General features: G+C 42.8%; 2 protein-coding genes across 2 annotated transcripts; one reads left to right on the forward strand and one right to left on the reverse strand.

The window, feature by feature from the left end:
• The first annotated feature begins 322 nt into the window (after positions 1 to 322).
• On the forward strand, positions 323 to 9,878 carry sccpdha.1 (saccharopine dehydrogenase a, tandem duplicate 1). Its single transcript, XM_023838775.2, has 12 exons — positions 323 to 616; positions 1,987 to 2,099; positions 2,786 to 2,866; positions 3,651 to 3,780; positions 4,554 to 4,603; positions 5,252 to 5,382; positions 6,019 to 6,136; positions 7,407 to 7,526; positions 7,631 to 7,687; positions 7,832 to 7,943; positions 8,142 to 8,223; positions 8,605 to 9,878. Exons 1-12 carry the CDS (start codon positions 418 to 420, stop codon positions 8,708 to 8,710), a joined length of 1,299 nt encoding a protein of 432 aa, XP_023694543.1. The 5' UTR covers positions 323 to 417; the 3' UTR covers positions 8,711 to 9,878.
• On the reverse strand, positions 8,645 to 26,493 carry kif28 (kinesin family member 28). Its single transcript, XM_072699034.1, is given in 25 exon segments — positions 8,645 to 10,539; positions 10,978 to 11,095; positions 11,181 to 11,222; positions 11,224 to 11,375; positions 11,699 to 11,796; positions 12,452 to 12,618; positions 14,344 to 14,478; positions 14,873 to 15,159; positions 16,174 to 16,281; positions 16,759 to 16,877; positions 16,961 to 17,123; positions 17,827 to 17,950; positions 18,409 to 18,469; positions 19,370 to 19,460; positions 19,698 to 19,819; positions 19,955 to 19,993; positions 21,130 to 21,272; positions 21,667 to 21,734; positions 21,851 to 21,962; positions 23,889 to 24,043; positions 24,407 to 24,634; positions 24,795 to 24,830; positions 25,074 to 25,277; positions 25,772 to 25,960; positions 26,419 to 26,493. Coding segments are annotated over 25 exon segments (3,195 nt in total). The 3' UTR covers positions 8,645 to 10,380.
• Positions 26,494 to 26,568: the final 75 nt, after the last annotated feature.

Consider the following 26,568-nt stretch of genomic DNA (forward strand, 5'->3'; position numbering starts at 1 on the left):
TTAAACACATGCCCAATCATATTACACGAAATGGTTATTATAAAAAAGTGCATACCGAATGGCAAGCACCCCGTACATAAAGTTACACTTAGTGTTAATAAAAAGTTAATATAGGCCCTTCCGAAATGCAACACTAATAATTTTTGGTTCGTTTATAGTTTCAACGATTTTTCCTGTCAGGTCAAGTTCGAGCGGCATCACGTGGTTCCCATTTCAGACAATGAAGACTTTTTGTAAATTAAAGGGAGTGTGTGATTGGCTAAGGGCGTGACACATGGGCGGCAGATGTGATGCCGGATTCGCGGAAGTGCAAAGGTGCACGCCTACCGCCGATATTTCACGGTAGCGTCCCTGCTTCGCTGTCACTGTTATCCTGTCGCTTGATCGGCTCTAGGTCCACATCTGTGGCGTATCATCATGGGCTCTACCACCACCTCTAGTAGCCGACCCTATCATGTCGTTGTTTTTGGGGCCTCGGGCTTCACGGGACAGTTTGTCGTGGAGGAAATCGCCCGCACGTCTGCCGAGGGTCCGAAGGGGACTTTGAAATGGGCGATCGCCGGGAGGAACCGCCAGAAGCTGGAAGAGATTCTGGATCAGGCCGCAGAAATACTCAGTAAGTAGCTTTTATAGCTGGCGAATTCGCCGATCCCAGATAGTTGCGTTAAATCTGTGTACTGCAGTGCACATCAGCGGCACATCATTCGATGTGTTTCCTTCGGGTTTATAAACACAGCCGTCCAGTTGCGTTGCAGTTTCGCAGTTCAGCCGAATTTCCGACCAACACTGAAATGTATTTTAACGCTATACGGCGTTTCACAGGCGAAATAAACTTTTTTTTTTTTTTTTTTTATCGGCAGCTATTTTTTTGACCGGTTTACACACAATCTTTGCATTGCATCTTGCGGAATAATAGCAGGGGATGCGGGACAGGTGAGGTTGACATTATCTGGTTATACAGCACCCCGTCAGAGACCATACAGCCAGTCTCAAACTTTTGCATAGTTATCTTATGAGATAAACCTAACCAGTTACCCAGTAGTGAGCCAAACTACAGAGCCTATAGTGATGTTCCTTATTCAAATAGATTATATACTGAAACATTTCGGGATTTTTTTGCAGCTTTAAAGCAGCATGTTTTATAGAAATGCCTTATGGGTATAATTTAAATCCTAGCTTTAAACAACTTTATCCAAAGATATCGGCATAATCATCAAATGACCATCTAATTGTGTAGAAACCCCTGTTAATAGGTAATCTGATTTATTGTAGCAATCAAGGCAGCAACTGTTTTGCAATCCGGGGGGGGGGGGGGGTTGGTCATTTTCCGGAAGGATCCAGGATCATTTTGGACCAAGAGCTATGGAACATATTTGACATGTTTGCTCCCCCCGCACCCTCCCCTCCCCCTTATTCTTTGCGGCCTTGTGCTGTGATGACTGACACAAACAGTCTCCGTTAATTACTGCTGATACTTGTATGCCGTACCATCCTTTGAGTCAGTGTTTATATTCTGTTTGCTTAAGGTATTGTTTAATATCAAGTTAATATTCAGCTTGGTAAGAAGCTGAAATGATATTTTAATTCGGTAATATATTTAGCTCAGGGTATAATTCCAGCATCAGAAGGAACTGAGCAACCTTTGATCAGACACCCAAATCATTGCTTCAGTGCCATGGTTACATAATGCAGTTTCTACAACTGGGTATTAATATTATAATGTCTAGTAATGCAACACGATAAAATGACATTTTCTTAATTTTAACCAAGTCATTCAGCAGTGCTGTGATCCTATTTGCTGTGTCATTCTGTGACGTAATTTAATTTTTCAACATTCAAAGTGATATGCATTCCTCAGTGAATCACTCAGAGACCGATTGTCTTTGACTGTGCCTAATGGCTTGGGTGGGGTCATGTTATTTCCACCCTGCAACATGCACTTTCTATACATTTTTATGTGTTCAGCTGCACATGTTTTGCTTCCAGGTAAACCAGAGTTGAAGTCAGAAGTGGATATAATAGTTGCAGATGTTGGGGAAGCAGATGCCTTGGCTGCTATGTGCAAACAGGCAGTCATTATTCTGAACTGTGTGGGACCAGTAAGTGTACAATGATTCCATTTGTTTCAGAATTAAATGGAGGGAGCAGTTCTGTAAAGCCAGACGTAGCTGGGATGAACTAAGAGGAAACATAAGGATCTGCAGGCCTTGGTACAGTGTTATACTGAATGTATATGGTTTTGTAAACTTATTTACTATTTTATACATCATACTTTTTCTAAAAATGAATAACAATATTATTGTTATTACTAGAAGTTTACACGGCACTTTCAAAACTCAAACGTATAAAAAGAATTGGGTGGGGGGGGGACTTTAATACAGTCAATCCTGAAAATTTGAGTTAAAATGAAGTTTCCGGTGATTTTGCAGTTTTACTTATTGATATGTTGTATAATTAGAGACTAGGGTGACATCACCCAAAACCACAGCTTGAGCGTTTTGGTCACTCCAGTTGAAATGCAAGTTGCAGGGTGGGACGGTTCTGTCCGTCCATAATGAGTTTTTGTGGCTTATGGAGAGACACACTGGTTTGAGGTGTGCCATTTTAGAGATTAATGCAAATCTGTGATTGTTTTGGGTTCTTTGTTTAAACGATAGACCGGTGTTGTCAAATTTAGAAACATTAATTTCATCTAACTTAGACGTGTTTTCCGTTGTGACTTTGCATGAGTTTTAAGTAAAGAAATTTTTTAACCAAGAAACTAAGTGAGAAATATCTCTTTCAGTACAGGTTTTACGGCGAGAACGTTGTCAAAGCATGCATAGAGAACGGCGCACACTGCATTGATATCAGCGGGGAACCTCAGGTAAAGCAATGTAATTTGCCTGTGCTGGACCAGGATCCATTTTTGGTCATGGAGATGTGGTCCCACTGAGAACTGGCCCACCTGCTTAGGCTCAAGTGGATTTAGGTCTCTGTTCATAAAGCCATTTTTAGGACAGTGCTTATTAGGAATGTTTCTCTTCCCCCTCCCTATTTTATACGTCGCTTAAAGGAGAGGGATTCATTCTTCCATATGGTGGAAAATGTAGCAGAACATCAACGTTACTGAAAGGCTGCTGCTTTAGCATGTGCTGTTCTGAAAAGCAGACATGAATGATGTCTCCAGCCACATATTATTTTTGGAATTTATAACTTCTCTAATGTACTAAATCTGTAATAGAAGTCTGAGACGGTAAGGATTGCTCCTCACTTTGCTACACACTTTGACAGAAGGATGTACAGTGCTTTGGTGTTTGAATGGAGACTTTAACTTTTGTCTTCCAGAGTGATTCACGGGGCTTATCTGAATCTGTGTACATGACGGAAATAACTTAAACCAGGGGTGGCCAATCTTACCCGCAAAGGGCCGGTGTGTATGCAGGTTTTTGGGATAACCTGTAGGTCAGCTGTTCAAACCCAGGTGTGAGGACTCTTCAGCCAATCAGTCCTCTAATTAGTAATCTAATTAGGGAGTTGCAGCGAAAACCTGCATACACACCGGCCCTTTGCAGATAAGATTGGCCACCCCTGACCTAAACCAAGTGACATTGTTCACAGTAACTGTTATTGTTAGTAGTATTTAGTATGTATATGTTGTCTCATCATAGTTTTTAGAGGGGATGCAACTTAACTACCACAGTCAGGCCGCAGAGAAAGGTGTTTACATTATTGGGAGCTGTGGATTTGACTCCATCCCTGCCGACATGGGCGTGCTGTATATCCGGGACCAGTTCAAAGGTACCGTTTCTACTCAAGTCTTCCACTACAGACAGAGGTGGAAAGTTCATGTCCGCAAAGTACAAATCCAGACCAAAGTTTTGTTCCAACCAACCAGTTGAGTACTCCGTGACTGTGACTGTATTCAGCTAGTTGTTTGAAACACAACCTTGGTCCAGATAGTACAAATCCAGACCTGAACTTTCCATCTCTATCTGTAACAGAGATTACTTTTGTGATTGACTTCCCCAACATTGTCTGTGGAATTAATTATTTTAGTACAGCTGTTTATTTAATGTTATTATAAATATTGATTACTAATGTGTGTTTTTATAATTGGTAATAAAAAAAAATATATAGGCACGACTGAACTGCACTCATGTATACATGAGCTAAATGGATTTAGAATAATTTTCAGGGGGGCTGCAACAAAATAGGGTGGTTGAAATCCCCCCCAAATAGGGCTTAGAATCACCCTTGCAGCATTCTCCTGTTTTATCCTTTTGCACCATCTTATTTAATGTGCTCTTGCACCTCTGTACTGCTGTATATATTCCTAATTATATTGCATTATATTCTGCTATTCCCTCCCCCTTTTTTGTATTTTGCAGTGTGTAATCACTGTATTTCACTGTTGTGTACATTAGTTATTTTACTTTTGTTAAATGTCAGCAAGGGCACAATGTACAGTGTCTGTGTGTAATACAAAGATTATAACTAACTCTTCAGCATTTTTGTTTTGTTTTGTTTTGTTTCAAATCTTCCTGATCTAATGGGGAAAAAAATATTTCCAGGAACCTTGACTGCCATTGAGAGCTTCCTGTCCATAAACACTGGGCCTGAGGTAGGTTTTGGTGTTTGTGTCACTCTAAACAGGACAGCACAAACTCTGCAGGGATCCCTTCAATGGTCAGCAAAGACCATCAGTCATCGCTAGACAGCTGGACTTGCTTTTGTCCCCAGCTGTGTTAAGAATGTAAAGGGGAAAATGTAAGCTGATTAATTTTTAAAGAGTATTTGTGTTCAGTTTACTGTAGGACTAGGTTTCCTCTCCCTTGTGTTCTTCCATTTTTCCAGCTCCAACAGAAGTCAAGGAAACTTTTGAGGGTCTTAAAAACTGAAACACATAAAATTGTAAAGTTTAAGTTGTTCCTTTTTTGGCCCAAGGACGGTGAATACCAAGGTTGGGGCCATTCCGGAATGCATTCATGAATTTCAGTCCAAATCAGGAAATGGAACTGGAGTTGGGATTGGGAGGACAGAATTGATAAGGGGAACAGAATTGGAATTTAAATCTCCCTGAAATTCAAATTCAATTCCAATTCTAGTTCCAATTCCTGATTTGGATTGGAATTGATGAATGCGTTCCGGAATGGCCCCAACCTTGGTGAATACCATTGAATTGTAGCTGAATATGCTGCTAAGATTTGCAAAAAGTCTGACCCAAACCCTCTGCATTTAAAATATTTTATTGTTTTGTCTCCCTCCATAGAGAGCCTGCATCAATGACGGCACCTGGCAGTCGGCCATATATGGCATAGCAGACAGCGACAAGCTGAGGAGCCTGAGGAAGAAATTTGGCCACGCGCCTCTTCCTGTGGTTGGGTCAAAACTCAAGAGGAGGTGCGGGGTGGTTATCTTGGTGTGGGGGCTCGGCAGTGTCTCTGCACAGGAGCTGAGGGGTATGCAGGGCTGCTAGTTAAGTGACGTACAGTAGCAGCGTCTCGACTGATGTTAAACATTAGAGCTCCGCCATATTGAACACCGGCAGATCCTGTAGCCTTCAATCAGGATCGCTGGCCTCTGATATCTGCCCTAGTTCCACTCCTGTTCCTCAGATTGTGCAGCATAAACATAATGTCTGCATATTTCAACATATAGTGCGACGTCTGGGGTGAACAATGACCATATAATGATCTGTTTAATGCTACATCATTTAATCAACAGATTTAGCCCTTTTTTACTGGCTTTTCACACTGCCTGTGCTCACCTTCCTGTATCAGGATCCCTTTGACTTCTGCCTTTCACCATGTTATTGATCCTTATGAGCTTGGTCATGTTTTCAGTTTATTCTTAGTTTGGTCGACGCACATTTTATGTGCTGATTTATCTGAGCGTAGCAACTTTAAAACCCAGGTACTCTGATTTGCCGTAATAGTCCCAGCTTTTTATCACTTTGATCTTTGAAGCGTGGCAGTACTGTAACTCGAACGGCAGTACAGTGAAAGCAGTGATGCTGGATGTTCCCTCTCCCTGTAGGAACCCCCTGTTCTTCAGTAAGGAGCTTGAGCAGTACGCCCTTCCTTTCCTGGGCTCTGACCCATCAGTGGTGAAGCGAACGCAGCGCTTCTTGCATGAAGAGTACAAGGAGTCCCCAGTAAGTCCTTAAATAGGTTAATCTAAGTCAATGTTTCCCAACCCGGTCCTTGGGGACCCACAGACAGTCCACGTTTTTGCTAATACCAAGGGCTGGGAGGGAGCCAAAATGTGGACTGTCTGTGGGTCCCCAAGGACCGGGTTGATAAAGACTGCCTTACCCTAGCAGGCCAGAGGCTTGGCTATCACCAGGGGTCTCAAACTCCAGTCCTGGGGGGCCGGAGTCCTACACAGTTTTTGGTTCACCCTCATTTAACACACCTGATTCAACTCCTTGTGCTAATTACCACACAGCTCTTGAGCTGAATCACTTGTGGGGGAAAGAACTAAGCCACACAGGGCTCTGGCCCCCCAGGACTGCAGTTTGAGACCCCTGGCTATCACCCATGCCCCTCTCTACCCGGGCCACACCAGTCAGGCACCTAATTCTCACTCTCGCGTGGTGGACTGGTTTATCAGAATTGCTAAATGTTCAGTCACAAAATAGACTTACTTCACCTACCAAATGTAGGCACACTATTTACCACAGGAAACTGAATTTTTGCATGCAGAAGTTAATTCTGCTTTGTACAAACTTTTTAGTGATTTTATGTACACTGCCTGGCCAAAAAAAGTCTGTTTGAAGTTAAATTGGCAAGTACTTAAGAGTCAATGATTGGATCATATTACAGCTCAGCAACGTTATGCAGGAATAAAGTGAAGTCAGCTGAGCACCTGAATCTCCTGAATGATCAGGTTACCCCATCAATGGATTTTTTTCTTCCCTGTTGGCATGGGCATATTCCAGGACAATAATGCCAAGATTCGTTGGGCTCAATTGTCAGAGTGGTTCAGAAAGCAGGAGGAATAATTTTCACACATGAATTGGCCACCAGAGTCTTGACCTTAACACCACTGAATGTCTTTGAGATATGCCTAAGGAGACTTTATGGAGCGGTTCAACTCACCTGTCATAAATACAAGATCTCAACGAAAACTGAATGCAGGTCTGGATGGGGAAAAAAAGGTTGATGTTGCATTAGCACATGGAAACAATGCATTGACAAATGTCCACCATAATCAACGCTAAAGGCGATCCAATGAAATGGTATGCAGTTTTTTTTTTTTTGTTTTTTTTTGAGCCAGGCAGCGTATGTGGTTAATGGAAAAACTCTTTTTTTTTTTGCTGAAATTGTCATTTAAGTCTTGATGAATACACCTCCGGTGTGTAGACTTAAGCATTTAATGCAGCTGGGGTCCGTTTTATTCTGGTCTTCAACCCTCAACCACAGGTTCAGTATGGTGCGTATATTGGAGTCGGCGGCATCTCCTCTGTGGCCAAATTGCTTTTTGGAGCTGTGATCTTCTTCTTTTTGATGAAGTTCAACTTTGGGAGAAACCTCCTAATTAAGGTACAGAAAATAAAGATTTTTTTCACATGAAGGTAAACTATGGCATCTATATTATTCCAGTTGAATAGGAGCTAATTGATTTGTAACTTACTTCCCCCACTTAGTTTCCTGAATTCTTCTCCTTCGGAGTATTCACAAAGACTGGTCCGACTCGAAAGCAGGTACAATTTTTACTTTCCCTGTTGTTTAACTGAAAGTTCTTTGCTGAATGGAGTCCATCCCCTACAGACTGATCATTTTAGATGTGTAGATGTTGTTTTCAGACTTTTGTGGATATCTGGTACATCTTGTATTTCTCTACTCAGATGGAAAGATCCTCCTTCTGCCTCACATTTTTCGGGGAAGGCTACACTGAGGGACAGGACATCTCGAAGGGAAAGCCCAACGCCAAGATACACGCACAGATTAAAGGACCAGGTATGCGTTTCCCTCTTTTATTCCAGACCAACAATCCTGATCAAGATAAATTTGATATCATTTTTAAAAACCACCGCTGACATAACATTCAGTTTCTTCAGCTGACCTTTAAAATAGGCTGTTTTAGACCTCATTAAAGCGATTTCTAGATAAACATGCGGCGTGCGTAATCTTTATTCACTTCTCTGTATTCCACAGAGGTCGCCTATGTGACAACACCGATCGCTATGGTACAGTCAGCTTTCACAATCCTCAATGAACCACAGTGTCTCCCCAAAAAGTGAGTCCTGTCCATCCACTTTATTCTTAGACTCACATGTAGCTATTAGGTCATCTAATCGCCAGTCTTTAATTCACTATACTGTGCTGTTATCTCATGAAGGCATGGGTTCTTCTGGTTGCATATGGAATAGGGCAGGGCTCTTCAAACCTGGACCTCGATTCCAAATCAGTTTCAGTTCTCCCAGGTAGCTAGTCTAATAATCACTGATTCTGATTGGCTGGAGGCTTCACACCTGGCTCAACGGTAAAGGAAGGCGGCAAAACCAGTAGTGCTCGGACCTCGAGGACCGTGATTTGAATAGCCTTGGAATGGGGGGGTGGCTTAGGTCCACCATTGACCACCCCTGATTTATGGGTCCTCCTTTGTTTATATTCACAGGGGGGGAGTCTATTCTCCTGGAGCAGCTTTTTCAAAAAGCACCTTGATCGAGCGCCTCGACAAACATGGCATCCATTTCTCTGTGCTCCAGAGCCCAGAAGCCTGAGAGCCTTGTCTGCCTGCCTGTTCCCCAGAGCCTGATGCCAACCCCCCCCCCTATGGAAGCTCCTGTCCTTCAGCTCGTACAACATAAACAGACCGTGTTCAGATTTCAGCATATAGTGTGATGACTCATGGTAAATAAATAACAGATAATCTGCTCATTGTTACATCATTCATGTAATCAACAGGAGTAGGTTTTTGTTTTTGGCATGGTGTTTTCAGTTCCAGTAAACCCCGCCCCTTATCGTGATCTCATCAGCTGGAGCAATTTAGGCTCACATTGTGATTGGCCGTAGAAAACAAAATCCCAACAGAAATACCTGATCACATGATCATGAACTGTCCAGTTGTATTTTAATATGTAGCTTAGCTATATTAATAGGGTTTTTTGTGTGACCACAGTTTATGGTAACGGAGGTACCCCTGCCAGCAAAGAAATATTTTAATCTTGAGAGTGAGAACAGTTGGCTATAGCAAAAAAACAAAACTGAAATAGCTAACTAGCTAATGCTTATTTTTTTACTTTCTAATGTTATCTATTGTATGAATGTTATCAGAAAGAATAGTCATGTTTCAGTAGCCTGTAATTGTAATTCATCCCTACAGAAGCAAATACCTTTGGCTAAGATTTTGTCACACAACTGGGATGCAGTTTACTGGAACTGGAAATTGCATACACACAGTTTCCCACTGTCTGTGCATTGCTCACCTTTCTGTATGAGGATCCATTTGAAGTTCTGTTTCTGAATCTGTTGCTTTCCTCTTTAGTTAGGTAATACTTCAGTTTGTCAGTGTACTCATTTGTTCTGTGCTGATTGAGCTGTAGGCTGTCAAAGCAGGACCATTTGTACTGCATGGTTTTCTTTTAAATTTCTGTTTTTATTATATTTTCATGAGTAAAATGCAGTCTGCTCATAGTACAAAATAATATTACTGCTGATGTAAAGAATAGAAATTAGAGGTGTGTGGTATTAGCAGCTGTTGAACGTGCACAACCCATTCTGCGGCTGAGCTAGAGCATGTCTAATGCGATGAGTGGTTAAGCTTTACTTCTCTTTGCGATGTGATCAGCGGACTCTTCTGTCCCGATCGCTGATCTCTGGGTTTGTTTGCAGTATTGCACCTGTTTTGTGGGTCATTTTCCAACTAAATAAAGATTATATAACATACAATATTGGATATGCTGTTAATTGAACAGTAATATTTAGCAGGTCCGATCATTTTTCATAAAATCAGTGCAGTTGAATACAAGATTAAAGAACCTTGGCTATGAAATGATATTGTAGCAGCATGCTTAGCACTGTTGGCTTCCATCTGCGACGTTGGAGGTTTGGTTCCCACTTTTCCCTCTACGGAGTCTGCATGTTTTCTTTGTGTTACAAAGACATAGAAACTCTGCCAATGCCTGATGCCCATGTCATGAAGCCAGATTTCTTGCTTAGATGGATAACTTGTTGGATTTAAGGTAGTCTGGGCTAGATGTAAGTGAACAAAGGTAAGGTTAATTTTAAACTGGGATACCTTAAATCCTGCTTCGTGATACAGGCCCTTGGATAAGAGGATGGGTGTCTCAGACTAATGAGATCTGATAAGGGTGCTTAGATTGTTTTCACCCATCCTGTGAAAATGGTGATTGAAAATTCTGGGAAACTACACTTTAAGGAATAACCAGTTTCAGGACCAAATGCCAGATTTCTCCCTCTTCTTTCGAATGATAGCAGCTACATCCTGCTTGAGCGCAGTGATGCTTCGTTCCAGCTGCTCCCCGAAGTCCTTCAGGAGGAGGCCCTGCTCCTCCACAAAGAGGGTGAGGCTGGAGAGGTCCGCGTCCTCCTGAGGTGTGGCGTCAACAGGAAAGTCATTATCCATACCAGGAGGACACTTTAGCACACATGTTATGCTGGTTACTTTACAACTGTCCCAAATTCACCTTTGCCTGCGTATGTCATTGGACATTCTACTGGAGCAATGCAGTTTAAATATCTTGTTCAAGAGATCAAAGCAGTTAGTCGATGCAGCAGGGAACAAATATAGGCAAGGGTTACCACTACAACAGCATATTCAGTAAGTGTGGTGGTTTTGTGGGGCTAAAAACATTGTAGTACCATAAACATTACTGTATGAGTTTAAGAAAATATTGAGGTTTATTAATAATCTCTGTACACAACCAAGCTGCAAAGGAAGTTTAAAAATATAACTGAAGAAAGTGTTTGATATAACGGCAGAGTGCAGCTTTATTTGAACGTCTTCAGGTTCCCATTGCCTACCAACCTTGGGCTTGTGTCTGCGCAGCTTCTGCAGTTGGCTGCTAACAGCGTTCATGTTATGGTAGAAGACCTTAAGGGCCCGGGCGAGTTCTGCATCACAACTAGGTCTCAGGCTCCCCCGCCTTTCCGCCTTGTTACTGGGCTCCACGGCTACGTAACAGGAGTAGAGTAGGAGAAGAGTAAGACTTTGGTCGCCCCATAAACCACCTGCCACCGTGACAGCAGACATCACTGGGGATGTAAACGGTGAGCAGCCTGCTTACTCTCCCGTGTGCCGCTCAGCTGATCCCGCAGTGCACTGTTCTCCTTCCTCAGGGCAGCATTAAGGTTCCTCAGCTTCTCCAAGTCCTGCTGCAGTGCCTGCTGGGAAGAGCTCAGGTCCGAGGGAAGGCTCTCCTCTAGCTGTGGGCCTCACGTAAAGACACAAAGATGTACATATCCTGTTAAATCTGCCTCTGATGTCTCCTAACATCACCTGAACAAATCTCACACAACCTAAACATGGTGCCATTTTTCGTTCTATGGTCCCTACAGTGTTTTTCAGAAGTTATCTTTGTAAAAAATTCTATGACTGTAGAACCAGTATTTCAGCCCAAAAAGGCATCACAAATGTCCAAATAGCACCACTATTCTAGACGAACAGCTCCAGAAGCACAGAATGTAGAGCTTAGTAATTGCTCAAAATGTAAGCATGGCTTGTTGTGAAAGCATGCGATGTGGTTCACCAGCATGGCGTTGAGTGCGCTGGCCTCATCAATGATGACGCTGCCTTCTGCTGTCAGTCTAAGACTCTCCTGTGACGAGGTCATGTCCTTGCACCCTTCTGTCCTCGTTTGGAGAACCAGATACATAAAGATTACATTGACTTAACCTTAAACATGTTTCATCAAGTATAAATGGAGCCCAGACAGCAGAGAATCCCTAAACAAGCTCATGTGACATTCTATACCAAAATGGAAAATGGGCATATTAAGTGAATTATCCATCTGCCAATGCATCCATTAACACTTATCTAGTAATGCACTGTCATCAGTTTGGAGACACCAATTCATATAACTGCATGTCGTCAGGTGACCAGATACTTCACGTCAGAAAGGAAACTTTGAGTTAGGATGGGATTTGTTAACTACCATTTCAATTAAAAAGATCTGCATTTCACTTGCTGTGTGCTGATTGGTCAGTCTCCTATAATCATGCACGTGTCATTAATGTTAATGTGAAACAGCTGCATGAGTCATTCAATCAAGGAAACAAACCAGCCAAAGCGCAAGAAGAACTGAACTATTCAGCCAAGCACAGGAGCCTTTCAGTTTTAAAGAAGTCGGCAAAACCTGAAGTAGCTCAAAGTGTCCCCTGACGTGGATTATCTGGTCACCCTAACTATCAGCAAATCATGTGACTTATAAATCACGTGACACAAATGGAAGTAGAGATTCATTTAGAGAACATAAACAGATTCTGCTGGCCTTAAAGATTACCTTGCAGGCCCCAGAGCTCCAGCACCAGGGCGCTGCTCTGCAGGTAGTTGAGGAGGTCTTGGGATGTATTGATCACAGTGAACTGCACCCTGTAGTCCAGCAGGGGGTTAACATTGTGCCATACTGGTGCTGTGTAGAAGGGCTGGGGGATATTGTACACCCTGAACCTGAGGGAGGAGTGTAATCAAGACTGAGAGTCGTGGTTTAGTAATAGAATAACTGGTAAATGAAGAGAGCAGCCACTGGTAGATGATCCAGCTGCTGGAAGCTGAGTAATGAACTCTGATCCTCTTAGCATCTTCAGTAAAAACAAATTACGTCCCAAATCAGAGCCTCTCGGCTGGCCCTCGGGGACTCCACACAGTCCACGTTTTTGCTCTCTCCCATAATATGTCATCATTTCATTGTTTTTGTGTTTGTAACTGAGCAGAAGGTCCACGGAAGGCCCTTTGCGAGAGGTGGCGTTTGTGAACATTTAACTACCATGAGATGTTAATAAGCTAATTCACCTACAAAACAAGCTCATATCTCAACAGTGCTTTTCCATCTTGGTTCCTCTTAGATTAGATTAGATTCAGCTTTACTGTCATTGAACAAAGTACAAGTACTGAGACAACGAAATGCAATTTGCCATCTAATGCGATAGGTTATAGATTAAACCAGACAGGGACAGACATTCTCTATATGTAGCTTCAGAAAGACTAAACATCAACATGCTTGTCTCATCTTTGCACATCTCCTGTAAAAGACATATTTTTTTTGCCTTATTCTACTTATTTGTCCTTGTATCTTTACTCTTAGATGTTTAGTTGTATGTTTAATTTTGCTTGGTCATGACACCACCCACGTCAAAAGAAATTCCTAGTTCTCTTCTGTACTTGACGAATAAAAGATTCGGCATTCAGTATTCAATATTCAAGGACATAAATTGAAAGTGTGTATTTTAAGTCCCATGAACTTCTCAGTTCTGAAGATCACAGAATGACTGAGGAGTCAGAGAACTCTACTTGTAATTGTAATGGTATTTTCCCAATCACTCTACATGTAATTGTAATGGTATTTTCCCAATCACTCTGAAGTTAAATACTCTGACTCATAGTTGGTATGCAGTTCTAAGAATAAATTCCAACTGTGAAAAACAAGATCAAGGAAAAGTCTGTGAAACATGCAACATACCAGGCACAGATGTAGACAATAATATACCCTTACTATATGTGTATTATATTTCTACAAAGGATTATTGTACATTATACAGTACTATGTAAAAGTCTTGAGCCATGAAAGAAAATTTATAATGTTATTTATCTGGAGAGTCATTCGGCAAATAATATTTGCTCAGAAGAAAAAACACAATTTAACATAAGAACATATGCAAATTAAAAGTAACACAATAAAAACTAAAAAGAAATTCTTCTGTTCTTCAAAAAGTTACAGATATCTTCTTGGATGGCTAGATGAACATCGCTTCAGTTCCCAAACCTCTCCTCAGGGGCACCTCAGCCGTTCCATGTATTCATTAAATTTCACCACCAGCTCACTTAATTTATTTATTTAATTAGAAGTCAAAAAATACGTGGGCGTGTTGGATGGTGGCTGCAAACACTGTGGAGACTTTAGGAGAAGGTTTGAAATGACTAAGCTGACTCACTTTGACAGACACCAACATGAAGGTCATTTGAACATCATTTTCTTTTATGGCTCAGGTCATTTGCACAATACTGTCTAAATGCATGATACAAAAATATCTACACTTTTCATTCACCAGGGCCAGAATAACAAAATATAGTTGACTGTGGTACAATACTAAGGATGCTGCCCACTTTGCCAAGCTATGTGGCCTCTGCTTAATCGCAAACTGTCAGCACTGCCGGCCAAAGCATAACCAAACTCACGCGATCTGCACGCCGCGGTCCTTGGCCTCTCTCAGCCAGCGTACGCCGCCGCACTGCTCCAGCACCAGCTGGAAGTCCAGCCTCCTCCCCAGCAGCTCGCTGGGGTCGATGAGGATGCCGTCTTCACCAAGAGGCCTTGAGGGAACACAGAAAATGATCCGTTTGCCTGTATCTGCTCCGTTTGTTTTGCTTGATTGTACAAAAATTAGAGTTTCGGTGTGAATTTACAGTTTCACAGTTAGTGTTTGATGAAACCCTAAAAGGAATATTTTTCAGTTTGAATGCTGTACTGAGGCCAAATTCAATCAATGTTTTATTATAAGCAGCATATAAATAAAAGCAAGACTCATGCTACATGAGAAAGAAGGATCCGCTTGTCCAAAAGCAGCAGAAAAACCATTCTCTTTGTTATTAGTGTTCTTATCATTTCCATGTAGTTTTACGTTGTATTACGTTATGCTCATGCACCATATGGCCTCCTCATACAACTAGAATGCTGTCCCTCCAAAATTGCAATAATATTACCCACAATCCTGCTGGGCTGCAGGGGACCAGCTGTAACTGCAGCATGGCCTCCTCAGTCCCCTCGGGTCCCAGCACCTCCACCTGCTCCTCTAATTGTATTCGGAAGGCCAGCGACTGCAGCCAGAGGTGAGCGCTGCCCAGGTGGAGAGGCTCCAGCGGGTCCCAGAAGGGGTCTTCATCCCTGGGGAGGGCTGATCCGTCCCACCACTCCCCCTGCACCACCTGCTGCTGGTACGCCTCCTCCATTAAAAACTTACGATTGATAAACTTAGCTTTGGACCACATCCACACCTGATGAAAGGCAGCACACGGGCAGAAAATTGCTTGTTTTAATGATTTCTTACCCCCTGCTTCCTTTCAATTATTATTGAGCTACTAAATCAAAGTGTTTATTCAAAGCATCTTTTTTGTATTCCCTCCACCACCCCCCATCTATGGAGGACTACTTTATTTTTAATTTGCATTGCAAGTTCAAAGCATTATGTGAAGCCACTCTGCCCCCCCCACCCTCTTACCCTATCATCATCAGACAGAGAGCCATGAAAGAACGTTACAACCAGACACAGACAGACAGATAGAGAGACAGACAGACAGACAGATAGAGACAGACAGACAGACAGAGAGCCATGAAAGAACGTTACAACCAGACATAGACAGACAGATGGATAGAGAGACAGACAAACAGATAGAGAGACAGACAGACAGATAGAGAGACAGACAGACATTCATAATAGGACGTGAGAAAAAAAAGGGGGAGGACTTTATACACTTCAAGTCAACTGGCAGAATCAAGTGTATAATATCCAAAGCATCTTTCTATTTTACCCACTGACAATTGAAGCACCTTTTCCTAAGTGTAAAACAGCACGGGTTTATACGCTTAACTCCCACACTACTTCCTATTCCTTTCTATCACGACGTATTTATATGAAACTATTGAAAAGTGATTCCAACGCAGCTGCACCGAGTTAAGAAAACTATTTTTCCGCTACTACCATTTTAGCATGTCGTCATGGCAACCACAGTGACTCAGTTTGTTGCCTTGTTTTGATCTTTAAATATGAACACACAAATAACAGCTATAGCATCATGAGAAACTGAAAGCCCCTTTATACCAGTGTTTCCCAACCCAGTCCTCAGGGAACCACAGATGGTGCACATTTTTGCTCCCTCCGAGCTCCTGGTAGCAAAAACGTGGACTATCTGGAGGTCTCCAAGGACCAGGTTGGCAAACAATGCTCTTCAGAACATTATTTAAATACAGAAAAAAGACAGAGTGATTTTCAGTGCTGGGTATTTTCTTACTTGCTTGTTTTCCACCGACATAACCCTAACAGCAATCTCTTTTTCTAGGTCATGACCCTTGGAATCAGACATAGCGAGGTTCTTGATCTCAAGCTTGAAAAAAACTCCCTGAAAATGCAATCAAACCAATTTCCATATCAAGCAATGCAGATATAAAGCATAAAACCCTAATACTCTATTAATCCTTAAGTACTTAATACTAACATTAGAGAAAAAATCTTGCAAGGTCATTCTGGTAACACTTTACTTAAAGCTGCTGTCTACAATGCACTATAGATACCTTCATAATGCATTATAATGGTCAGTATAAGCATTAAGAATATTTTGTACTGTATTATGAAGGAATCCATACTGCATTACAGATAAGAGCTTCAGAAAGCATAATAAACATGGCTATAATGTGTTATGCCTTTTTTATTAATATTATAGCCATGTTTATAATGCTTTATGAAAGCATTATATGTTATTAATGTGTTCATAGATTCTTATAGACATGGCAATCACAGGAAGTGTAACCATCATTCATGTGTTGAAGCTGCTACAATAACCCAGGAGAGACACATTTCCCACTCGAATTCTCCTCACCTTGTTGAGTTCCTGACTCATTTGATTGGCCTCTGCCACCATGGGCATCAGCTTGATGTAGTCATAGAAAACCGCCAGCAAGCTGGAGTCTGGATGGCCCCGCCCACCCCTGGGGCTTCCTGGAAGGGGCAAGGGGAGTCAGACTAACTCTGTATACACTCACAAGCAGATACACACACATACACACGACGATTCCCCTCACCCAAGCTCTTCTCCTCACATAGCGAGTGAATGTGGATGCCCTCCGCAGCAGCCAGCTCAGACTGAAAATAGTCGTAGTCATAGCGACTCCAATCATTTCCGTCCCGCTCCGAAGGAAAGCCAATGAAAAGGTACGTGCTGTTGGAACCAAGGATGAGCCTGTCCTGGCAACAGCAAACCAAAACAGTAGGTTTCAAACTTCAAGTTTTTATCATTGCATGTGTTCAGGGGAGCCTTGTGCCACAGCTGCAGGGGAAGAGGCAGATGCATGGATGATGGGATAAAACAGGTATGACAGGATGAAAAATCTGCATTTCAGTCATTGATTTTCATGTGTTTATGGGAGATATTCATGCATATGGTCAGTTCTCTTGCTTTCAGTTGCCAAAAAAGTCCCATAACTTCTACAACAGGTGACACCTGTATCCATGCAACTGAATGTTCCTTCATAAGGTCCATTATTTTTTATTTACAATGCAAATTATTTATGCATATTATATATGTTTTCACACTTTGCAATTCGAAAAAATGTCCCACTAAATGGATAAGCACCGTGTGGCTGTTGCAGGTCCAGAGGCAAAATGCATAAATACAGTCATCAGGCCAGAAGTACAGCGTGGGGACTACCCAGGTGATCGAGGTTAGGCTTAGGCTTAGGCTTAGGGTCACATGGCTCCTAACATAGATGCTTTTCATATATGCCTACATGAACTCTGTTGGCTTACTTGGTAAATCAAACAATCATATAAGCTCATGCTGGTTTTGCCTTTGTTAAACTCTGCAGGAAAAGACTGCTGTACAATCTAATACTGGTGATGTATGAAAGTGGAGTTTATTGCACATGTTGCAGTTCAGTTAGGAACATACCAAGTGCTGCAGCTGTGTTCTGCAGGGGACAGACACTCCGTTGACAATGAGCTTGGCCTGTCCCACCGGGATGATGGACACCCTCCGCTCTACATTGGTAAATACCGCATGTTTCTCCTGAATGCTGAAGACAGATAGCGGCAGCAATGCAAGTAATTTCTCTAGTAATATTCTATATTTACATTGGCTTGCATATGAATTGATTGATTTCTCTGCATTATAAATAATGCATTCACATATTCTTCCTGTCTCGATTTTTATTACAATCACTGTCTCGAGTAAATGTTCAAAGTCAAAATCAATTATTAGTCAGCAAATCTTGCAAAAAAAAATTAAAACCTGAAAAATGCTGCTTGTACAAGTATTGAAGCCCTATAGCTTTTGCTGCAATAACCACGCTAAATATTTTGGGGTTAGTAGCTACCAGTTTTTTACACTTCGGAACTGGTTTTTGCCCATTCTTCATGGCAGACTTGCTCCAGGTCTTTCATGTTGGTTGGATGGCTGCAATTCTCAAAGAAAGTCACAGCAATACATTTTCCAGCTGCTGAATGTCAGAAAAGGAAATTAACATTTGTTTACCCAAGTCCTTTAATTGTGACGGCACGGGGTGTGGAGTCTGACAGTCCTATGTCCCATTCACCTATATGTCAGACACAAACCACACACATCATTACAGACGCTCCTCTACTTACGAACGAGATACGTTCCGAAAAGCCGTTCGTAACTTTAAATGTTCGTAAGTCGTTATTCAACATCATTTTAAGGGTATACGTAAGTACAAATAACTAGGATGCTGGGAGTTCGCACGCTACGCTGCTGCGCGGCGGGAGTAGCGGCCAGAATGCGTACTAGGCGGGATTGGTGTGCAGAAAAAAAATTGATGTTGCGCACAGGAAACGGGAGCCCAAGGAACACAATTTGGACTTACAGTCCTCTTCGTTGGTATGTCTGAAAGTTCATTAGTTGAAAGCTCGTAAGTAGAGGAGTGTCTGTATATTAATTGTATTATTATATTATATTACGATTGTCTTGCTGCAATTATAGCTCTGTATTGATTTGATAGTTTGATCTGCAGCAAGCATGCAAGAATGAAATTCATTGTAATATGTATAAATGACAATAAAAGAACTCTGACTATATAGCTAAGGAGTGAGTCTCTGTATGGGTTGTATATGTATACATATTATTCATATTATGTTATTAAGGTGGACAAGGTGAAAATTACAAAAAATGTACTGCGTGGTATAAACTGAGCACAGTACAGCTGCATTTAGGGTTGATGTCCTCATGACTTCAGCAACAAATTATGACAGTAAATCATAAAGTGAAGTACAGTGTAATTATGATGTCTGAATATAAAACAACCCAAAAATACACATGACAGTATAACAGAGGTTAGTTCCCACTTGGGAAATAGGCAGCTGCTGCTTTGGATCTGACCACTTGAATTCTAAGTGCGCTAATAACATGCCATGGGTCTGTCCAATGTGATTGGCTGGCTGTCGGTGTGACATCATCAGCGAGGAGTAAAAAAACCCACCTTCCTGGATAAAAAGCTTGATCACCCCAGAGAGCTGAGGGTCTTCATTGATGTTAAGGATGTAGGGATACATCTGGATCATCCTCCTCTCCTATATCAGAGACAGAGGAAGAAATAAAAATGGTTTGATATTCAAGAGAATTATTTCTGTTGGCAAAACAGTGTTTGTACTGTTTTAGTAATCCTGATGGTCTATAGCATTACATTATCATGGTTATTATTGCAAACCTAGGGAGATTCTTAACTGTGAATCATAGCTTTGTGGGGCTACATTGTTACTGGACAAGATAAACCGATCAGACTGCTGACAAAGAAGTGATACTGAGACCTGAGTAATAGTAGCATATTGCTGCTCCCAGTCCTTGAGCGCCTCCTGCAGGTGCTGTTCCCATAGGGTCTGGATGGCACGGATCTGCAGCTCATTGTGGGTCAGTAACTTGCGTAACTCCTCTGTGCAAATGCAACATTTAGATTAGTGTTACCCAGTCCGGTCCTCAGGGACCTACAGTTGGTCCATGTTTTTGCTCCCTCCGAGTTCCCTGCCAAACAATCCAAGTTTTTGCTCCCTCCCAGATCCCTACCTACCGGGAGTAAAAACGTGGACTGTCTGTGGGTCCCCAAGGACTGGATTGGAAGACAATGATTTAGGTTATCAGTTACGAGGGATCGTCCCACATGACCACAGGTAGACACTCAAAGTTTAAAGGCATAATACCAGAAAGCAGGGGAGTCTTTAGCTATTGAAAAGATCAGGGTTTAAGTCAAGTTTACCTGGGGTTTGACTTTTTTTGATGGAAGACTGTCTAAAATCTTGGGGCTAGGCTTAAGTGATCAGACTGAGTGATCAGACCTAACGGTGTCCATGCCAGAAAGTTATCACAGAATACTGAATTACCACTTTCATCACTGATCTCCTCCACAAGTCACACACCCCACTCCTGACTTAAACTGTTAAAGATTGCTGCAGTGTCTAATCAGTAAGATTAGTCACTAATTATAATTTTATATTTGCAATATTTGTAGGTTGAGTGGGTTGCTATGTGAAAATCAATGCAACCCTAATAACTCACAAGTACTCTTCTAAGCCTAACAGAAATTCTAACCCTAACAGCAAAGCTAAGTCTAACTCTCAATCTAACTCTCACTCTGACTCTTAAGATAAAAGCAACCCTAACCTTAATTCTAGGGACTTTCTGTTACACAATAGGCTCCAGGAGAGTATTCAAAATTCCAGCAAACCCAGCGAAATTGTGCTTTTACCTGGATACAGGGACCCAGAACTATCATAAAAACTCCTTTGGATGTCAGTTAAAGTCTTAACCTTTCTAACCTTAACCCTAATTTGGGGACTTAGGGTTATACAACAGGCTCCTTTAAAGTATGACATGTGATAACCCAGCTAAACTTGGGTTTTCCTGGATGTGGGAGAACAGAACTATTATAAAAAAAGAACCTTTGAATGTCTGCAATAGCCATAACCTGTGTAACCCTAACCCTAAATGTAACCCGAATATCAATTTTACCCCTAAGCCCAGCTCTGACCATAACAGTAGCTCTAAACCTACTACTATTATGCTCTAGCTCTTTCCTTAATAGGGACCCAAACCCCAGCACTAACCCTAATTTCACACTGGCAACACAAACAACATTTTCGACTTCTGTACAATATCCTCTGGGCTAAATGATAAAGAGTGAGACTGCTAGGTAAACTGCTTTGGGAGCGAGCAATGGCCGGAAAAGTAAAAGGAACAACGGCCCACTTGTCTCGTCGTCTGCCTGGCGGCCCTCGTGCCCCAGACGGGCCAGACGCAGAAGCAGCTTGGCATTCTCCGCCTTCAGCTCCTTCAGGAGACGCTCGGTGGGGCTCTCGTTCACCACGGCCCGGTTCTGAATCCGCTTTGCCCTGGCAGGAGATCCACACACGGACCCACCTTCATCATGCAAGTACTACATTTTACTCCATAGACAACCTGTTCATGGTTATGAAAAACCAATATGTTCAGATTTTCTATGTTAATCACTAACCACCAATTTAAAATCTGAATCTTTTCTTGTGCAATACTTAAAAGAAATAGTAAATATATGTGTTTTCTCAACTGTTCTAACTGGTCTTATGTGCTTACACTGTCAGTTACACTGACCAAAATGATTAAGGGGTTTCTCCAAATTTGGAAATATCTTTACAATCTTAACAATCTTGTGATTTGATTACATCATTAGCTTAGCATTGAACTTTCAACTGTTATGCATAACTCCTTTCGACTATTACGCATGACCTATTATGCATAACACTTTACCTTTCTGCATAGCGTAATGTGGAGAGAGACTCTTCATAGCATGTATCCGCTGGGCTCAAGGTTGCAATCTTTGGATGAGAAAAAGCCGCTTGTTTGAAAGACAGCGCACTCGCAGATTTCGTTACATACCAACAATCTGATTAATTGTGAGGCACTGGGGTGGTCTCCATCCACGGTTTCTCACCATGATGGTGCGGCTGTTGCCCCCCAGCGCAGACTGCAGCAGCTTGGTGAGAACTGAGTCTCTGTACGGGACGTAGACCGCCCGCTTTCCCATCGCCACCTCTGCCAGAGAGCTGCGGGTGGTGACCTCAGGGTTCAAAATAGGCGACCACCACAGACCCCACATCAGGAGAAAAAGCATGCTGTGCACACATATGCACATGGACTAAGGCTAACCTGAAGCATGCTGTGCACACATATGCACATGGACTAAGGCTAACCTGAAGCATGCTGTGCACACATATGCACATGGACTAAGGCTAACCTGAAGCATGCTGTGCACACATATGCACATGGACTAAGGCTAACCTGAAGGATGCTGTGCACACATATGCACATGGACTAAGGCTAACCTGAAGCATGCTGTGCACACATATGCACATGGACTAAGGCTAACCTGAAGCATGCTGTGCACACATATGCACATGGACTAAGGCTAACCTGAAGCATGCTGTGCACACATATGCACATGGACTAAGGCTAACCTGAAGCATGCTGTGCACACATATGCACATGGACTAAGGCTAACCTGAAGGATGCTGTGCACACATATGCACATGGACTAAGGCTAACCTGAAGCATGCTGTGCACACATATGCACATGGACTAAGGCTAACCTGAAGCATGCTGTGCACACATATGCACATGGACTAAGGCTAACCTGAAGCATGCTGTGCACACATATGCACATGGACTAAGGCTAACCTGAAGCATGCTGTGCACACATATGCACATGGACTAAGGCTAACCTGAAGCATGCTGTGCACACATATGCACATGGACTAAGGCTAACCTGAAGCATGCTGTGCACACATATGCACATGGACTAAGGCTAACCTGAAGCATGCTGTGCACACATATGCACATGGACTAAGGCTAACCTGAAGCATGCTGTGCACACATATGCACATGGACTAAGGCTAACCTGAAGCATGCTGTGCACACATATGCACATGGACTAAGGCTAACCTGAAGGATGCTAAGTCTTTTAGCAATAATAGCATAACGTCTTGTTTAGTTCAGGGTTTCTCAACCCAGTCATCGGGGATGACGGTCCGCGTTTTTGCTCCCTCCTAATTCCCTGACAATTGGGAGGGAGCAAAAATGTGGACCGTCTGGTGGTCCCCGATGACTGGGTTGAGAAACCCTGGTTTAGTTAATACTGTAACACTTCTGATATAAAGCTGTGGTACTGGTTAGTGAGGTGGCATGGTGGCACAGTGGTTAGCACTGCTGCCTCACACCTCTGGGATCCTCTTGACCCTGGGTCCATCTGTGTGGAGTTAATGTGTGGTTCTCCCGGAGGTTCTCCCGAAGGTTCTCCTCGAGGTTCTCTAGTGTCCCCCCGCAGTCCAAAAACATGCTAAGGCTGATTGGAGTTACTAAATTGCCCATAGGTGTGGATGTGTGAGTGTGCCCTGTGATGGGCTGGTGCCCCATCCTGGGTTGTTCCCTGCCTTGCGCCCATAGCCTCCAGGATAGGCTCTGGACCCCCACGACCCTGAATATGACAAGCGGTTTCAGGAGGATGGATGGATGGACATTGGTAGCAAAATAGCTAGCTAGCTAACGTCATTGTTAACTGTGAATATGAAAAGTGAGATTAGTTTGTATCATGTTGAAACTGACATATTTGCCTCACTGGCAACAACTCATGTAAATCCATTTAAAACATTAAACTATTTACTGACGGCTGTGTAAAGACAGGTTTCTATTTATGGTGTTAAGCGTATCTCATTATGCTGCTTTAGATTTTTCAGCAAAGTAGTTTCTACGTGCCTGAAATGGATTTTCGGAGATACTTGATTTTCATTAAACAGTAATGATGTATGTTAATATGTGTGATCATGCTGTTGGATCACCACAACCCTAACCTGGAGAAGCAGTTGGAAGACTAATGGATGTATCCTTTTGGATTAAGCTAATCTATTCTGCAATTTCTATGCATCAATCATTTAAAAAGTACTTTTGTCAAGTAAATGGCCATAATCCTGTGTGACCTGATAACATTGCCCAGGGTGGTTAGGCTAAGGTTGATGGCTGTGCCCTCTTTCAGCCGGTCTGCTTCGGATGCCAAGGTCCTCTGTCTCTCACTCCCTGCCAGGTCAACGAGGTTCATGTTTGACTCCTTGGTGGTGTTCTCCTTGGAGAAAATCTGTAGGCAGATTCAACTGGAGCATGTAAAAATAGCAAAGCACGTCAGCAGGCAGGCCGACACGATTCAGTCATGGTTCTACCCAGGCCTAATTAGCGCTTGTTCATCACCAGAAGAAGGAGAAGGAGTACAAGAAGCAGATGATTTAGGGATGCCAGTTTGTAACAATAAATGGACATCAACTTGATTCCACTGATTTGGCATGTTTCATGTAGGTCAAACAATTTACAGACAAATGGCTGAATGTAGCACCACACTTGAACTGTGACTATGGACCTATAGACTAGTGGACACCAACGAGTCGATCGCAAAGACATTCCCAGTCGATCGCAACACATGCACATGATATGCACAACCAAACACCTGCTTGAGCTGCAAAATGATGAGCATGTGGGAGCGGCTGCTGTTGGCGTTCATGTGGGTGGTGGCAGTGGTGCGTGTGCGCGTGCCCTGCTCCATCAGCTGTGCCACTTGGGCGGCGCTCTCGCACGGCACCCTCCGCAAACCCTCCACGTAAAAGCCCCGCTGCTGATCCTCCCTCACTTTCAGGCCTCCGGACAAGCGCGGGCCCCTCCAGAGCAGGTCAATCACCTGCATGGGGAACAAACTCCGAGCTGGTACTTGCCGATCACCTTTTAATAGGCGGACTTGAAGCACCGCAAAGGGTGACACACTGTGCAATGCGGGTGGACACAGTGGGCAGAGAGTTAGAGCAGGAAAGCTCAGGTGAAATCTTGATCTGTGTATTTACCTGTTCGTTGTAGATTTCCAGCATGCTGAAAAACAGCTGGAAATTGTAAAAATCAATTAATTATAAATGTTCATTTCTGAAAATAAAATAAGCTTCTGAATAAAATACTGACTTCAGTGGTTTTAACGAGCCAGAACAGTATAGGGGATCTATATTTATCTAACAATAACAGTTTCCACATCATTGCACCTGATTTAAACAGAATGGTGGAAAAAAACACTCACACGAGCATTTATGGCTAAATGTTATGGATCATTTCCTGCCAAAGGACCGGCATACCTGGCACTGCCGACTCTCCTGGTTCATCTTGATGGCCTGGAACAGCCTCTCACAGAGGGATGGCACCAGACCCTTGTTGGGGCCATACCCGATCATAGAGTAGCTCTTCCCAGAACCCGTCTGGCCGTATGCTAAGAGAGTAGCATTATAGCCCTGCAGGCCATTCTCCAGGATGCCCTGGCCCAGGTCCTGGAACACGCTGTTCTGTTGGACCATGCATAGGACAATAAGGGAGCCAGAAGTTGAACAACTATTCCTACAGACACTGACTCACATGCAGGTTGGTATGATAAACTGAAGCTACTAGCACCTTCAAAGGCAACATTAATTAGGTTGAATAATTGTACACAGACATGGACTAAGGCTAGAATCCCCTGCTACCCAGAATCTAAGAAAGGAATCATTTGTTTCTACAAGATCTTAAACCTATTCTAGTAAAATTCATTACAGCTGTTTTGAAAGGACTGTAAATCTCAGCGAAAATAAAGCACACACCTTTTGTCCAAGATTATTATATAGACCAATCTGTTCTATATCATCTGGCAGCAACAGTTGTAGACAATGATACATTTAAGGTGCAGGTTTAAGGAGGCTTAGGAATTAGTTTCCTCTACCTAACCAGAGGTAGGTGTTTCAGGTCCAGGACGTTTTATTTTCTAGACCTGAAATGTCCACCTTTGTAGCTGACATTTGCTGACCTGGTCTGCATAGCGGCTCCCTGGTTCCTCTGGGACGAAGAGGCCATCTTTGTTCCGGACAAAGCCGCTGTGAGACCAGTAGGCGTAGTCGAAGGTGAAAGTGCGCGCCTGCTGTGTGCGTGGATCGAGGATGGTGGTGGTGTTGGGGCCCATGGAAATCACGCAGCGGCTGCCCGCGTCCCGCTCTCGCTATAGTTCAGTGGATAGCGTGCAATTCACCTAACAGGCCGCCACATCTCAGTGCAGTTATGGATTCCACTCAAATTTTGCCTACTATAGCCTTGTTTTAAAAGGCACTAACAAGAACGCAAAAACCCCGCAGGCTAAGGGTGAATTTCACCTATCTAGCTGTTCTTACTTCTGTTCTTCTGTATCCATTAACATGTCAACACCACCACTAGCAACACTTCTTAGAATTACGATCATTATGCTCACACACATGTACATTGGGGCATTATGAGGAATTTCAGTTTGATTCATTGACACCCAATTGGTATCATCTTTTATCAAACGTATCTCTGATTGTAAATAAAAGTCAGACCCCTGGTGTAAATACAGCATCAGCACCAGCCACAGTAACACAAAATGTTCCTTAAAGTGATACAAATTCAATTCAGGAAGTGAACCAATCTCTCAGCACGACTAACCTTGTTAAAGGGCCGGACTCGAACAGCCACTTTCACGCAGTCCTTCCCGGACATTTCAGCTCCCCGCCCTCTCATGGTGCTGCTGCTAACTGGACAAGGGAAAGTTCTCCGACACGACTAGTAAAGTAACAGGAGATGGAGGTGTCATCT

This window comes from Paramormyrops kingsleyae, chromosome 14 (genome assembly GCF_048594095.1).
Source record: "Paramormyrops kingsleyae isolate MSU_618 chromosome 14, PKINGS_0.4, whole genome shotgun sequence".
Classification (NCBI taxonomy): Eukaryota; Metazoa; Chordata; class Actinopteri; order Osteoglossiformes; family Mormyridae; genus Paramormyrops; species Paramormyrops kingsleyae.